Source organism: Phyllostomus discolor, chromosome 6, assembly GCF_004126475.2.
Source record: "Phyllostomus discolor isolate MPI-MPIP mPhyDis1 chromosome 6, mPhyDis1.pri.v3, whole genome shotgun sequence".
Taxonomy (NCBI): domain Eukaryota; kingdom Metazoa; phylum Chordata; class Mammalia; order Chiroptera; family Phyllostomidae; genus Phyllostomus; species Phyllostomus discolor.
The window spans coordinates 141879760-141897567 of NC_040908.2; the positions used below are offsets into that span (position 1 = coordinate 141879760).

A 17808-nucleotide genomic window follows, 5' to 3' on the forward strand; every position below is an offset into this window, starting at 1 on the left:
AAGACAGGCCCAATCCTAGAGCTTCTTGGAAGCTCAGACTGCAGGATTGGCCTCCCGTGCTTTGCAATAAGCATCCTCTCTGGAGGTCTGTGCAATTGCTAAAACTAGACAGGTCTTAAAGCAAGGAACACACGTATTTATAATGAAACACGCTTTCATGTTTGTTTTACAGTGAAGAGAAAAAACCCAGAACCCCCAGATTTTATGTACTTTGAAAATATATTTAAAAACATTAAAAATTCTATATTTAAAACATATATTATATGTTAATTAGTACACTTAAATAGAACTTGTATTTACAATAGGCTTCTGATGTGGTTAAGTTTTAATGCCAATTTTTTCAATAACATAATTATATAAATATACTAAAATACAATAAATATTTTTTTTTGTTTTACATGGTGAATAATATCTTTACCATAGAGAGAACAAGGCCACAGACATTTACTTACATTTTCAATGGGAATCACCATAAAAAAGCAACAGGCCCGCTGCCATGCATGAAACATTTCTGCCACAAAGAGACCACAGCAAGACTTTAAAACAAAATAAAACAAACAGAACAAAAATGAACAGCAACAGAGAAAGGTTTTAACAAAATAAAATCTTAGGTCAACGTAAACCACCAAGCGTGTGACTGTGATGTTTCTTATTGGGCAAGGGAGAGAGAGCCACTGACCACACAATTGCTGAATGTCTCCTAAAGCAACCACTTCACAGATCTGGCCTTTGCAGCATTTTGAGATGGTGATGGGGACTTTCTGTTTTTCTAAATAATTTTGTCCCGCAAAACGGAGCTGCAAAAATTAACATACAGCAGATATTCCCAATATTCATTACATGTTAAAAAATGATTACAAAGACAGTATTTTCAAATAGTACAAAACAGACCTATGCTACATAAATTCTTCCTTCTTTTAATGGTAGGGATTCAGGTGGTAATATAAAAGATAGGCTCATTCTAAATGAAAGACTGAACAAAGAGAAATTATTTGCTGATGGTATCTTCATTCCCTGGATCATGGTGGAAATCCTCTTTTGCTTATCCCTCACCCTACTAAGATACAGCAATTTCTTGAGGCTTTTTGATACCCACGGACACTGGTCCAGGACACTTTCAGATTTGGACAGTGGGCTGAATGGGTGAATTGGGCTTAGCCCTAATTTTCACCAGGGTCCATTTTTCTCAGGACCGTCATTCCAGGCTCCCAACTTGACTTCTCCAAACCCAAGACAGCAGAGGTGAGGCAGGGACTTTCTCCATGAACAGACAGGATGGGCAGGAAGTTGCTGTGGCCTTCACTGGGGAGCAAAACTTTGCCAGCTCTGTCCTGGCCTCTTCCAGTCTTTGGTGTCCTAGAAGTCCAGACACCTTCCCAAAGTCTTGTCTCTGGACAAGATTTTCTATTGGTAGCCTTGATCATTCAACCTGAGTTTTAGGGTCTTTTCCTGTTCCCTTCCCCCATACCAAAAGTTCTCAAAAGACAAAACCCTGGTTTCCTCAAGTCTAATTTCAAAGCAGTGAGTGTTCAGGTAGCAAACATCTTCTATCTCATTGCATCAATCTCATAATCACAATGCCACATTTGGTTCTGAACCCGCTCCAGGCTAATCCAGCTTTACGCAATTATCCAGGGGTGGAGGGCATTAAGTCGGCTTGAGCACGGTCCTCCAGTGAGAACCTCTTAGCACAGTTAGATAATGTAGGCACTTAAAGCGTGAGGTCCAAAGCAACTTGATACACGTCATTCCAGAGCCACTTCTGAAGGGTCCTTCAGAGGTCTCCCTTTTGGAATGTCTCAAGTACCATTCCCCACCCCCACCTAGACCTCAGGATGGCCACTCAGAAATTCCTCCTGCACCACCCAAAAATGATGCGTCAGCTCCACACAGCCTCCATATGGCTGGTCAGTCTCATTTCACTGGCAGTGTGGGCTCCTGTTCCGATCCAGGCATTCCTGGGTCCATACGGGACTCCATCTTTTGCTCGCAAGACATTTTTAAGCCTTACCACGATTTACCCAAATTATTTACCTCTTATAAAAAAATCTTTATTTTTATTTCTGGGTTGTTCTTTTTCTCGTTGAAAAAGAGAAATCACCATGCTTATGAGTGCCACCATGTGACAAAATTTGCTACTCATTCATAGCAATGGTAATATATTTCAGAGCACGGAACTGATTTTTCTTCCTACAGAGAAAAGGAAACAAAGAGGGGACCAAAGCGGGAGGGGGAGAAAGAATGTGCTCTAAGTAAACATAGATCTTTGCAACAAAAGAAGCTTTCCCTGACCAAGGCCCAAAGGCTGGTGGGAGCCTCGGGGTACATAGTGGGACCTGGAGTGAGCACTTCATTCAGTTGCCTTCATTTTTATTCATGTTCCAGTCATCTGATGGATATTGCAAACATCTTTACAACATACAAATGAGTCTTTTATCAACCAGAATATATATTGAAGGAATTCTTTCCCCATCCCTACTCCCTGTGAGAACTAAAAAAAGAAAAACAAACAAACAAACAAAACAAAACCAAAACAAAAAACTAACAAACAAAAAAAACCACAAAACAAACAAAAATACTCCCCTCCCATCCCCCATCCCCTAAGCCAGTAAAGCGATGACAACAGCACCTTGACATTGTTTTAATTCCAACGCTATCAGAAGTTTAAAAGCAGTAAAACAGATGTAGTACTAACAAGAACGAAGATACTTACTGTCTAAAATGTAAACAGAATGTTTTGGTTCAAATTTTTGTTGTTGGGTTTTTTTTTTGTCTGTTTTCTGAAAGAGGACAGTTTATTATCAATTCACAATTAAAGCAGCATGCAATTTATTATTTTTTTAAATTTTTTTTACGTTTTCAATTCTTGGCAACGGCAACAAATCACAACATTATCGAGGAATGTAATGCAGACTTTTTAAAGTTGTGCGCAAAATGACTGTTTCCCTTCTGGTCATGGATGTGTCCAATAAATAGATTGTAGAACCACTGTACTGTATAAACTTCATTTATACATGCAGTTCATAAAATTATTTTTTTCTTAACTGAATAATTTACCCTGTTATGTATATATACAAATAGATAATTTTTGTCTCAATATAATCTATACAACATAAATCCACTATCTTCCCCTTTTAATGGTCAATGTACATACACAGGAAGTGTCTATCCTTATGAATCGCCAGCCAATTCTCTTTTTGCTATCCATGGTAAGGGCCCGCACGTACGACTGGGTAGTTCGGCACTGGGAGTTCCAATGCCTCTTGTCTATGCCCCTGCAGCCCTCCTTTGTGTAACCCATGGGATTGCACTTGGTCTCGTAGAAGTACTGCTTCAGTTGGCCTTTCGATACAGGGACTTTTTCAAGAACCGTGACCGTCCCGCCCGACATGTCCACTGCAGTCTTTTTGTCTGCCGCTGTTACCCACTCGCTAATGCTGTCACACACGCTCAGCTCCCCGCGCCGGGCCGGGTCGGAGTGGCGCCGGACCCTCATCGACATGTTTGCAGCATCCAGATAATTTTTGTATTCCTCAAGCAGAAAGAGAAGAGGCGGCTCCAAAGGCACTTGACTACTGAGCATCACCCTGGAAGTGTACAAGTCCGCGTCCTTATTGTTTTCTTCATGGGGCCGGACTTTCTGGTCCTCATCCAGCAGCTCTTCTATCACGTGTTCAAAAGTGTCAGCCAATGATGTCAGGCCCCTTGAACCTGCCTTGGGCCCATTCACGCTCTCCAGAGTCCCATGGGTTCGAACACCTGGGTACGCCAAGCTGCCTTGTCCGCGGACGTTTGCTTCTTTCATGGGGGCAGCCTTCATGCAACTGAAGTATGAAATAACCATAGTAAGGAAAAGGATGGTCATCACTCTTCTCACCTGGTGGAACTGTGGGGAGAAAGCAGACACAGGACATATAACAGGTTAGGGCTTTCTTTTGCAGGGACACAGTGCCACCCATTTGATTGCAATTCCAGGCCATTCTGCAGGGTAAAGGTTTTTTATGCGTCCGTGATAAACTCCAGCTGCACCAGACACAAGTTAATGTCAGTAGAGTGATGTACGTGGTTTAATATAAACCAGAGACGTGCAGTGTTTTCTCCGAGACTTAGCACATATACCCAACATTAGACGGGTCTAAGCAAGTGAAAAAATTGTGGCTTCAAGTTTTCCCCTCACTTTATAAGCTAAATAAGCTTTATAAGTTAAATTTTTAATGATTTCTGCTTAGGCTGTCATAAGAAACACAAAATCAGAAATGTTACTAAGTGACAACTGTGAGTGTAATCGTAACTTCCCCTTTTTCAAGTTAGCTACACGGTCCTATCTGTTGCAGGAGTGTTGTAGCTGGGAGGGTCTGAGGGGGCCTTTCTAGTTCTGTGCTACTTGGGCATGAATAAAACTGAAATCAGGGAGCTATAAGGAGTCTTTCCATTGACTTTTTTCCCCTCCCACAATTGATTAGAGGACTGGCCTTGTATCATGAAGAAGGTTTACATTAGAATTCGGGGCTCTCCCAATCCCAGCTCCAGTGTTTTCCTACTATACCTGGGTGGTCATAACTGAAAATGTTTTGCTTATTTCCAAACAGAAATCATCTACTGTCCCTTGATTTTAATGATGTGTCTGTGCCTGGGGCTGATATCATGAAAACAATGTGTCTGCTTAAGAGAGAACTGGAGTAGTCAGTGTTAATAAGGTACTGAAGTCAATTTCAAATGCCTCCCATATGTGGATCCACATTTATCTCCATTACTCTCTGAGCCCCTCACGCCTTGGCTTTTCTGGCTCATATAAAGAACCCATCTAAGAAAGCGCAGCTTTTCTTTTTATTGGAAATGGGGTCCTCTGTGTGTGTGTGTGCTCACACCCTGAGTTTATCATACCTTTACAGAGCTGAGCGGCATTTTGCACGTTTGGGAATAGACAGCCAGTGCTTCTTTCTGTATTTTTGAAGTTTCCTGGGAAGTCCCTTAATAGCACACCACAAAGTTAATCTTCTCCTGTTTGCCAGAGGGTTGCTTTACTCTAAATTTGGCTCTACATCTACAAGCATGCTCTGGGAAGCCAATTAGAATGGATGAACAAGCAAAATGAAAACATACCTATAGACCAGCCCAAGGTTACCGTCAGATGATGAAGGACTTCAGAATCACTTACCTAAAGCATCATGTCCCTTAGTAGTAAGAGAAGCATCCCTCCAGCCCAGGTATCCTAACTTTATTCTTATTCCAGATCTGAAGTGTGGACTTACGAAAAGATGCACATGTGCCGTACTTGGCACACACACACTGTGCCAATCAGTAGGAAATGGGACCCTTTTTCTGTCCATTTGCAGCCTGCCACCCAGTCAATGTATCACACTGCAGAAATGGCTGAGAATTCTGGTCTTGAGAACGTTTCTGCTCTCGATTTTTACAAGAGATGACATTTTCTGCCACTAACAGATGTTTCTATCCTCAAACATTTTCACCAGTCCAATTCCTTGTAGATGCACTCTCACTTTCCACAAAGAGTAAGCATACTCAGAACTGCTTGGAGTGCTCAGCGGTATGAGATTAGAAAGGGTGCACCAGTTTGAATAAGACATAGACATCCATTCTACAAATATCTGGACTCTTGTGAATGTTCCGGATTCTGCACTATCAAAGAAGTGGATTCTCCAAGGAGGTTTCTATTCCTGGCAGGCAGTACTTACACCACTGAATGAAAATCTTTTCTCCTAATGTTTCCAGTCCAAATTAAAATAACCCAAGGGACACCTAATGTAGGTCGATGAAAGAATGCAAATTTAGAATATTTCACTCCAGCCATCTCTAGCACACTGGTAGAGATTTGCTGTGATCAGCTATCTTTTAATATCTATGTCATTAAATCTTAGATACCGTCATTATAAAACATAGTGTTTTATGTACTACTAAGGAATTAAAATAAAGCAGCCAATTAAACTGTTGTTCACTTTATCAGTTAGAACTGTTATTGTTTTTTTTTAAGATTTTATTTATTTATATTTAGAGAAAGGGACAGAGAAAGAAGGAGAGAAATATCAATGTGTGGTTGCCCCTAGTGTGTTCCCCCATTGGGGACCTGGCTGGCAACCCAGGCATGTGTCCTGATTGGGGGTTGAACCGGCGACCGTTTGGTTCACAGACTGGCGCTCAGTCTGCTGAGCCATCTCAGCCAGGGAAGAACTGTTATTGTATTCTTATTGAAAAGAGTTATTGTACACTTGTTTGGGTACATTTATTATCGGTAACTTTTGTGCATGTGTAATAAATAAAATTAAGCAAAGGAACTGGTGAAGGCAATGACAACTGTGACTGCTGCCTAGTCAGCAAGAGCAATAAAGTGACATCAGCTGTGAACACACAACTACAATTCAGAGATGCTAAAGAAAAAGAAAATGTGTGCCTTAGAATTAATGAAGCAGAATAAGTTAAATAAGTCTTTACTAAGTGCCCACGCTAACTGCTTAAAATGGTCCATGGTATGGAAGCATCTTAAAACTACAGAGCTGGAAAATTGTTTTGTTATCACTAACACAGTAATGTGTCTTTTTTTTTCAATTTTAATTTTTTAAATATGTTTTTTCATGTTACATTTTTAGACACTATATTTAAAAAAATTTATTCTTCCTTTGACTGGTCTCATTTATCTTAATATTAATAACTTTTCATTTAGGAAAATAGTTCATACTTTATATATCATTTCTTCATCAGTTTCACAAGCAAATATTTCAGAGGGACAAATGGCATCTGAGTAAATACTACTTGGCTTTCATCCTGAAGCCTAACACAGGCATTTCTCAAAGCAGAACATCTGCACAGATTCAGTAATTAACCACCTGGTGAAAAGCCCCGCCCCATCCCTGCCCCCTCTGAGTGATACTTCTTCACTGCTAACTGCCTACTCATTTATAAGGCCTTGAAGTCAAGTGCATCTATTACCGAACCCATACTTCTTGTCAGAACAATGCTACTTCCTGACTTTTCTGATTCTGACAATGATTTCTTGATACTTTGGGCTACCCAAGCCATAAGCTAGAAGTCTAGAAATCAAGTTTGACAATACATTTCTTGTATAGCTTTCAAATCCAGTCAGAGGAGAGGTCTTGCTCATTTTCCCTTTAAAACATTTCTCCTGTCCATCCCTTGCTCTCTATCCCACAGCTGTTTTCTTGGCTCCGTCCTCACCATCTCACTGTGTGACTGTGATGTCCTTCTGATGCATTTGACATCCTCTCTGTTCCATTTGGCTCTAATAACCACCGCCTGACTAACTGTTAGGCAGGATAGATAGCAAACCAAGGCAGGGAGGGGGAAGGGAGATGTATTTCATCCATTAATTCAACAGTTCTGAGCCCAGTCAGATAAGATTGCCAGGTGTTCCAAAGACCACAAGAGAGACCACGATAAACGGTGCAGGAGAAGGGGAGCCTTTGAAAATTCTGTGTATCATTTCCACTATCTGGGAAAGGCAGGCTTTGAAACTGTATGTTAATCCCAAGGTCAGAAGAAGAGAGGAGGAGGGGGAGCCTGGAGGCTGGCTGCAAGCATATAACCCCTAACCCCCCAATGGATGAGGCACTCAGACTAGCTGGGTACCTGCCTGCAGCTTTGTGCCCAAGCGTATTTTACATATAAACTTGCTACCTCATTTCCACTATACGTTTTGTCTTTTGCATGAATTCATCTCTTATAAGTGAGGCAAGAGCAGAGAAGGTGGAGCCCTCTAATTTGGGTCTCACCAGTAACATAACCACTGTTCTCTTATCATTCTCTTACACAAAAACTTATAATAGTTCTTCTTTTTTATCTACCAGATCAAATCTAACCTTTTTAATCTGGTATTCAGAATTTGGCCTCACCCTACTTACCTAACTCTGTACATGAGGTCTGTCCAGAAAAAGTCCAACTGTTGTTAATATAGCAAGAATGGTTTGCACAACATCAATGTAACCGGGCAGCCAAGAAGAGTGGACTGGATTGCACATGTGTGAACAATGACGCCTTCACTGTACTAGTCGGTGGGGGCAATAAATGTTGTTGAGTGAGCATGTGTAGTGTGTGGCCATAACATTCAAAATGACTGAGCGAGTAGAGCAATGAATTTGCATCAAGTTTTGCATAAGCTTGAACATTCCTCTGCGGAAACTATTCAGATGATTGATTGAGAAGGCTGCTGCTATGGGCAAATGGTGATGGTCAGCTTCATCACAATGAGCCTGCTCATGCATCAGGTCTTGTGCAAAAGTTTTTTGGTGAAACATTAAATCACCCAGATGACTCAGCCCCACTACAGCCCAAATTTGGTGCCCTGTGACTCCTGGCTTTTCCCAAAACTAAAATCACCTTTGAAAGGGACGAGATTTCAGATCTTTAATGAAATTGAGTAAAATATGATAGGACAGCTGATGGTGATTAGAACTGTGTGAGGTCCCTAGGTGCCTACTTTGAAGGGGACTGAGGTGTCATTGTCCTATGTGCAATGTTTCTTGTATTTTGTATGTTCAATAAGTGTCTCTGTCTTTCATTTTACATGGCTAGATACCTTCTGGACAGACCTCATATTACTCAATGCTTCATCTCCAGCTCTGATTAGGCTAAAATCCTTAGAGCCCCATACACATTATCGCCTGCAAGTGACCTGTTCCATTCTCTTGGCAAACTTCTTTCTTTCTATCTGACTAAATCTTGCTTATCCTTCACGACCCTGTTCAAATATCCACTCATATATGCATACCTTCTCTAATGACTCCAGCACATGCTATCCTTCTGCTCCTCTCAAATTACACATTACATCTCATTTAGTACTTCATTCCCTACTTGCTTTTAAATTGTTAACTATATTTGCTAATTGTGGTCAGTCCTCAGTAGAAGGATAAGCTCTCCGAGGGAATGGATCATGTGTCCCATAATGCTTAACACAGAATAACGTAATAATAGTACTGAGTGACAACTTACTGATGAGTTTATGAATCCATAAGAAAAGACAGTTCTGACATCATTCATGATGTCATTTGGAAAGCATCAGTGAACTCATCAAAATCATTAGGTCAAGTACAGGTTGTACTAAACCCAAATTTACAAGCCCTAAGAAATTTGATGGACAGCAATTATCAGTCATGAGCAACCTCTGGAGTTTCTCTAACAGGGTAAAACTTTACTTGAGCAATTAAGCAAATAACACTACAACATATTAACTACCTCTACCACTTCCTATGTTCAAAAGAAGACTTGGACAGTACTCAGTAATAATCATAATAGTAAAATTTGGAATTTTCAGTCCTTTAACTTCCTTTTTAAAAATTGACCTCATCAATAAAATTATATACTATATTGGGAAATCATAAAAGTTTAAGAGCTTCCATGAAAATTCTTATGGTTTAGCCACTCTTATAAGTCTATTACACAAAAGACAAAGAAGCTGCACAATATTGCTAAGGAGATCCTTAGTTTATATATCTGTTTATACACAATAAATTCATTGGTGCTGTGTAATTCTGCTCCAATGCTTACAACAGTGTACAATTACAATCAAGTCAACCACATCTCTAAAATGTTGGGAAAGTCTTCCTAGCCCAACTCTCAAAAATTAAATATGTTATATAGGGCTAAAAAGGAAATCAATAGAAAAGGAATAAAGATTAGTTTAAACATAACTCACAAGCCTTGAACATTCAACCAGATGACTAACCACGACAGCATGCTCTCCTGGTGTAATGAAAACTTGCATTTGTCTAAAAGACTAGAGAATATTTGCAAGTATCATCTAACTTGGTTGTTACAAGGAGACAGAACAGGAATTGTTACCCCTATTACACAGATGAGGCAATTATGGTTCAGTGAGGTTAAGTAACCTGTCAGATATCACAAAGCTAATAGGTCATCTGTCTTCTTGTCTAAGCTTTTAGCATCAAGACATGTTGTCCATTTTAGAATATTCGACTGCAGGGAATAGACAGTGGCTATGCTTCAAAGGGTGGTCAAAAGAAAGAGTTTATACAATATGGACACAATTTTCTGCTGTTCTGTGTATCCTAGCGCCCAGCTTTCTAAAGGCAGCACCAATTAGATACTACTTTGTAGTGCTGGCTTAATCATGGTCTCTGAGACCATTCAACTTTAAGGCTTGATTACTTCAGTGAATGGAAGTTTAGACAATGCAATCTTTCTCTAAAAAAAGCTTTGGAAAAATTTAGACATGTTAGAACCAAATTTCCATGGCAAAAGTTAAGAAGGGGAACCAAACAATAGTACGGATAATTCAGGCACACAGGGAAAAAAATGCAAAGCTTTGTTCACAGTACCTTTGGGTTTTGTCCATAAGCATGCAATCAAACACAGTTTAAAGATATGGATGCTCTCTTGGTTCTATAAGCAACAAGGATAAGGTAATATTGAAGAAAGTATCAATTAATATTTAATCCCTAACATACAAGGTGCAAACCTACCAAAAGACCACCTTAACGAAATCTTGCAAATCAATATAACCTTTAGTTTGTGTCCAGCTTAACTACGTACATGGATTAACCTTACTTTTGTTTGTTCACTCATCAGACATGGAATCTACTTTTCAAGTCTTATAGTCTAGGATATATATGTAAATAAGTCAAATATTTCTAGAAGCAACCCAGGAAGGGTATGGATAAAAATTCCGTAAAGAGAAAGGGGTTACTTCCTGTTAGAGAATAAAGGACGCTTTGTAACGAAGACTGCAAAGGAGAGAAAGGATTTAAACATATCCAGAAAAGACCAATGGATGGGCTGCAGCTTGGTTAAAAGCATGGGAGTGGGTAAGCATGGAGTACATTTCTGGAGAGAAGAGTTCTGGCATGGAATGGAAATAAGAGCGAATGACATTCAGATTCTGGAAGGCTCTGAGAATGATGCCAAAGAGTTTGGAACCTGCCTTATAGGCACAAAAGAGCCGGTGGGAGTTTCCAAGTGGAATGCTTCAGGAAGCCCTGCTCATCACCATGTGTAGGAGGACCGGAGAGAATGATAAACTGGAAGACACAAATTAATTCCTTGATTTCTATGCCTAGTGACTACTGAACTTTAAAGATAAACATTAAGTAGTTATTTAAATTTGGTTTGGGGTTAAGGGCCAGGATATATCTCTACAGTTAATCCATTCATTCATACATTCATTCCTTAATTTTCAGGCTGAAGTGAGTTGCAGAAGAAACACGGTTAGAGAAAGAAGTGCACTGGGCTGGGTGGTAACCGTGAGTAATGTCTGGGTTGGCTGAAAAGACGGCACGGAGGAAGGTGAAAAAAAGGCGAGAATACAAACTTTCATTCTTCTTATTATTATACTGAACTTGGATTCCACTGCTCAGCACTTTTAATTCAAAGATCTCCAAACACTTTGCAAATATTAAGTAATTAAGACTCATAGGACCCTGGAGGTATAGGTAACTATAATTATCCCCACTTCGTACAGGAGGGAAAAAGGACCAGAGTTTTTAATCAACTCATCTACTCGCTGTGGTTCCCCTGATAGAACAAGGTCAGAACCTCAGATTCCAAAGGAAAATTAGGCCTTCAACGACAGGCTCCAGTTTCTGCCATCCATCCGCATTATTCCTGTAGTACTTTCTCATTAGCTATATATTCCTTAGTTAAAAAGACTAAAAACAAAAACAATTCACAGTCCTCAAAGAAAAGAACTGGTAGTAGGAATCCACAAAAAAAAGGGGGGGGGGGAGAGGGAGGGGAGAAGCTAATGATCATTATAGCTGCTCACCTACTTACCTGAATGAGCAGCCAACTGAAACCAATAAATATTTTAGTAAATGATATCTGATAATGCAGCTCTTTCAAAGCTTTAAAGGAAGTGCCTTTAAAAAGGTAGTTTTTAACCATAATGTAATTTAGGTCCAGGGTATCCAATTACACTTCCTACAAAACAGTCCTTCATGCCACAGCACTCCCTGGGCCTCCAGTACGCCCATGGTGTGGGCCCTGGCAGACATCCCTCGGCCTCACGGAGAGTGCCAGAGAAACTGCCGGTTCTTAGTCCAGACCTAGAGTGATAGGCACATGTAACTACCATGAAAAAAGGTGTTATTTCCTGAAGCATTAATGTGATAGATAAATTTGCATACATCTTGAATAGAAAGCTCGCCCACTCGCCCCATCCATTCAATCAGAATCTGCATTTTCACAAGATCCATGTACTTCAAGGTGATCCATATTATTATGGAAGTTGAGAAGCACTGGACTAAATGATAAAAAAAAAGGAAATAAAAGGGTTAAGGTCAAACTTAAATATGGTGGCACATTCTGAGCATACCAGAGGCTTCCCTGTCATCTTTCCTCCTGGGTTCACCTTGTGCTGTGGGGACACTTATTATGTGGGAAACACAGTTTTGCTTTTGTAATGGTGTTACGTAAAATCTGGGTTTCCCTTAGGTCCACTGGCTTTGGCCACTGTTGTATTGATACCATAAAGTATAGGATAAACCTGTAAACATTATTAGTTGAATGAGAATTTATAGAATACTACTAATCTAAGTCTGGACTTCCACTCAATCACTAATTTTATCTCAATGCTGTAAGGTAAGCGCAGGCATAATTGGCCTCCCTGATCAATCACACAGCCTAATATCACACACTTAATCAGAATCACACTGGAAATGACAGGAGCAGCTACAGCAGGAGGCAGATTTCCGGACACATTAATATTACTTGCAGCCAGATGTCTGATCCTCATGAGTTCTTTCTATCCTCAAATGGTGAGACAGAAGCAGGACTGATTCACCCAGTCAATACAGATTCTTTTGTTTCTAGACTGGTCCTAAAAGAGCTCCCCTTATCTCCTACCAAGTACCATGAAATTAAAAATGAAGAAGAAAACAGAAAACTTACAAAATAAAACAGCGGCAGCAGCAACAGCAACAAAATCCTAAAATACATTAGAGTAACTATGAAGCATCTAATCCCCTCACCACCCCTACCCTGTGTCTCTACAGGCAACCCAATTTCTCAGTTGGGCTCCAACACTTAGGATGGAGACTAAAGTACCCAAATGGGTAAAAGAAAAAAAAAAGCTCTATTTCCAAAGAAAAGGATAAACATTTTCTTTGAGTTGAACAACAGTATGATGGAATCGATGGGGTAGTTCCATAAACAGAAGGAGAAACTGGTCCAGTAACTTGCAGCTTTTTACAAGCTAGTTTCCAAACACCAAGAAGTCACCAAGCTCACCAGTACAAATGCAAATGACTCCTACTGGGCGCCCTCTTAGTGTTGCTGCTAAATCATTTACAAGTGGGTAGGGCTGAGATGACACAGAACACTATTTTCCCAGGCAGTATCCCAAGTATTACTGGGTTCCACCTTGAGTCCCACACAGTACAGATGTCAACACAGCTAAGGGGCTGTCACCTCCGAATGACAAACAAGGCGCACCTACACTAACAGGGGATGTTGTGAAAGCATCGCAGAGCACCGTCTTCAGGGTTCCCGGATCCAGGGATAAGCATGCACTGTATCAAAAAAATAATAATAATAAAACAAAATAAATAAACAAAGCAAGGCTGACGCAACTGCATTCTTTGTCCCTCAGGGGAGAACATGCCGTAAATCTCTGAGAGCAGAGAACAAAGGGAATCCCCTAGAAGAAAAGAAGTTTGCCATAAGGTGGAGACTGGGACTGTGCCAGGACAATTATGATTAAAATGATAAAACAAGGCAAAGGCAGAAAGTTCAGAGCGGTCTGTCCCATTTCAATCCCCTTTTCAGAGGTGGCTGCTTTGAATCAACAGGTCGCTCTCAGGGTGTTGCCGGACATTCCCCGTTCCTACCAGGAGGTGCTGTGGGAGCTCTGACAGCTGGGAGCCAACACCCACCGGCCACGACACCGCAGCAACACTCCTAGTGGACCCCAGAGCCGTGGTGGGGCATGCCCTTCTCAGTTTTTCCACAGAGAGTGCTCCTGAAATTTTCCATAGCCAACGTATTCCTGTGGTTAATTAGTTACCTGAGCAATTTCCATTATAGAAAGAATATCTGTACATAATTAGAGGTAGGTGCAAACTGGAAGCTTCAACATCATTAATTCAGAAGGGCTCAAATGAGAATGGAATGACTAATTCACCCCCGATGAAGAGACCTCTGTAGACATGACCCTATCCTCTGAAGGACATGGAACATTAAATTTAAAAAAGCAAAAGAGGTGAACGTAGGTGTGGCGGGGGATAAACTGGAAAGATAAATTGCTTCTAGAGACCAAAGAATAGCATTCCTTTTAAAACCACTATCAAGAAATCCTAGGGGAAAGATAAAATTAGCGAGAGAAGGCTATTAGCTCTCCGTTGCTCACCTTGATGAGACCATTTTCAGGAATCAGTTTGTTAAATTCCACTGAAGTGCAAATGCACACACCACAGCCATTCTTCTGGGATGCACAGTCACAGCGCACGGAAGCGTGTGGGCAGATGCCAGAACATGTGTGGACATGCAACTCTTTCTGTAGAAACTCAGTGTTCTGAGCATTAGCAAGGATTAACCTGCGCACATAGGGAAAACTGGTGGTTCCACACAGCTAGTTGTCTTTCGGGTTATTTTTGCATCCAACTCTATAATTTCTTTTAATTACTTACTGTAAAGCACAGGGAAGTGCTCATTGTTTGTCCCTAAGTGCAGGAGCAAAAATAATTGAATGTGTTCCCCTGCTCACGGCTGTACCCCAGCCCACAACTCTTCTAAGTGTCCCTGTTCATCTGAACAGCACGAGTAAGCTGGTTTCCAGGCCCTGTGCATAATGAGCCATGTGGACCCTATTCAAGAAACTGGCCGTGCTCCAGAGCTACTATAAAATACAAGGAAAATATTAACATCTCAGATGACAAAAGATCCATATGGCTGGTCAGAAAATACCCACATCACTTAAGCCAATAGCACGCACCTATCTGGAAACATTCAATTCTGTGGTTCCACGAGCATCAGGGCTGTGAGAACATCTGTTTGTCGCCATCCCTTTTCACTAAACATTGATTCCTACAGAAGATATGCAAACTCAAAACACCAATGTATTCAGTCTGAGCAATGTGGAAAGGGCTGTGTTCCTGCACAGTGCCCATAAATAAGCAGAGAGTTGTTGTTGGTGGTGGTGGTGGTGTGTATGGAGGGGGTTTTGAAAAATGCTCCAGGAAGCTGGACTTGTAAGTAATATCAAACTTCTCTTTGTGTTAAAAAATGATTTCAAATAATAGTTAACATGTATTAGCTATGGCGTAAATAATCTAATTATGCACAGTTTATGGGGATGGCTGAGGCTCAGAAAGGTTGAGTAAATTGCCTAAGACCATACACCCTGCATGTGGTAGAAATGGAATTCGAACCGGGGCTGACTTCCATGCCTCTTTCCACATGGGGTCAGATGTGGATGTGGTGTCTTCTATTTTGAGGGAGGTCTACTTGGCAGAGAGATCCTACAGACTCCATGCACAGATTATTTATTTAAAGCAAAGCCCCACATGATCATTCCTGATAAGCAGTTTGTTTACACACTGTTTCCACAGAGGCTGAATACAACCCTGATGTTCCTACTTTCCTCTCCTCTTCCCAATATTAACTGCTCCCTCAAGGCACTGGCCACACTTGCATACTTAGTAGGGCATGGTGTCAAAACTATATGAACACAATTTGCTTGAAATGTCAGAACATTTCCCCCTAAGAAGATCTCTTCGCATACTGAGACAGATCGGACCAGTTACCACAACTGCCAAATTCTCCTGTGTCAACACCACGTGAGTAAGAATGATTTCAGCCAAGACCCAAGTGACATAAAATCTTTCTTTCCATAACCCCAATCCTCAAAGTCTGGAGGCCTGGTTCCCTAGGCCACCCCACTCGTGACCAAACCATTTGTCCTGTAATTATTATTCAAGAATGGAGCTTAAGGTCTGAGATATGAGTAAAAGGTATGGCGAGACAACCTGAAATTTGTTCTAAAGGAGTACTTCAGACAAGTACTTCAGTTAGGACCACTAAGAACAGATGGTCCAAGGTGTACAGACAGCACGCCTCACAGATTGTGCCAAGGACAGTGATCAAGTCAAAACAGCCAAAGGAACAAGGGTCACGGAGGAGACACCTCACGTGGTTTTTCTGCGACCTACCAATCTGGCACCCAGAGACCCTCGGTATGAACAGCAAAGGCAAAGTGGACCTCACAGCCACACTGAGTTGGTGCCAATCATATATACCTGGGCTGACGTCCTGAGTATTTGTGGCGGCTTAGAAGGTGAGGGCACAAAAGACAGAATGCCTTGCCTCTGTGCATAGTCGGCCCTTGGAAGAGAGCGGACTTCTAGAAAAGCAACTGCAAGGAGCCTGAGAACAAAACTGGAAAGGCCTGTTGTGAAAGCCTTCGCAGGTATTAACAAGAGAAAACGTCTGTTTGTCAGTGGCGTGTCAGCAGCGCCTGGCAGTCCACCCTTGCACCCAGGAATTATTTCTGGTGAAGTCTAGATACAGTCATCAGTGCAACTCCCCAAGTGAAACCAGGCCTTTAAAGAGGAGTGGCTTTCCTTTTTAAAGTGGCCCTGTTGAAAATTCTGTGAAAAAGAAGGTCCCTTGGGATCACAGAACCATTCTGTCTGGCTCCACTGAGCCCACCTTCCTATGCAGTGAAACTAAAATTTTTTTTCCTAAACAGAATGCCCTGTCCTCAGGGAAAAATAAGGTTGAAAATCAATCTTCTCAATGAGAATGGTAAGGAGTGATGGGAGGATGACCTGGAAGATATGTTTTTCAAATGTGGAGATGTCATCTAAGGTACAAATCGTGTTTTCACGGGGTACCCTATTTGTACAGTGCAGCAAGTTGCCCGGCAATGTTAGGGAGAGAAATCTAGCAATACTGCATGATAGTTATATGTTGACATTGCACCCTGGTAGTTTTAATTTATCCTACCAAGTACTAATTACTTCATTATAAATCTTGGGAGAGGTGCAAAATCATTCTTTAAAAGAGCATCCCCTTGGGCACAAAAGTTCAAGTTTTACCAAGACCTCCTCTGAGATTTGGGATCTATCTCTTGATGTTAGTCCCTAGAACCAACATTAACAGCAGGGAAATAAGCATTGAAAGGCTGGTCCACAGTGCACTGCCGTGGTACCATTTCCCTTTCTGTTCCAGTAAACACTGCCGTGCTCTTTGGATCTAGCATTACTGGGTAGGTGAATAATGAATGCACACTCAACTTTCCACTGCAGGAGATTCGGCAAGTGGCAACGTGGGTCCATTCCATGTGTGTCACTAGAGCTGGCGTTTGCCCCTGGCCACAGCGAAGCATTATTTCCATTGGGACTGATGGCTGCACCGGCTCCCGGAACAGTGCAGTATGCCCCCTGCAAACGAGGGGCACGGTCAGACACTAAGATGTCACGCTTAGGTGTTTGCCTCCCATGGCTCACCTTTCAGGTGGACATGCACTCTGTTGGTGAGGCTGTGGAGAAATGGGCATTCTTACACACTGATGGTGGGAGTACAAACCAGTCCAGACTTTTGTAGGATAATTAGGCAACATCTATCAAAGTTATAGATGCATTTTCCTGCTGACCCAGCAAGTCCACTCCTGGGAATAAATAAATGTGCGGATCAGGTAGGTGCACATGTAAAAAATGATATATATGTATACGTACATAAACATAGACACGCACAAGTTAATGAATTGCAACCAGACATATAATAGCAAAAAATATTAAAAATATCCCAATCTCCAGCTGCAGGAAAGTAGATAAGCTAGAGTGCACACTTACAGTAGACCATATAACTGAAACGAGCAAGTTAGCT

At 41.2% G+C, this 17808-nt stretch overlaps 1 protein-coding gene across 3 annotated transcripts in view; it reads right to left on the bottom strand.

The window, feature by feature from the left end:
- Positions 1–245: 245 nt before the first annotated feature.
- Positions 246–17808, bottom strand: part of BDNF (brain derived neurotrophic factor) — a 55523-nt gene continuing 37960 nt past the window's right edge. For all 3 annotated transcript variants that reach the window (XM_036029164.1, XM_028517639.2, XM_028517638.2), the window contains exon 2: positions 246–3886. In XM_036029164.1, coding sequence (XP_035885057.1) covers positions 3122–3865 — 744 coding nt within the window. In that variant the 5' untranslated portion in view covers positions 3866–3886 and the 3' untranslated portion in view covers positions 246–3121. The remainder of the gene's footprint in view (positions 3887–17808) is intronic.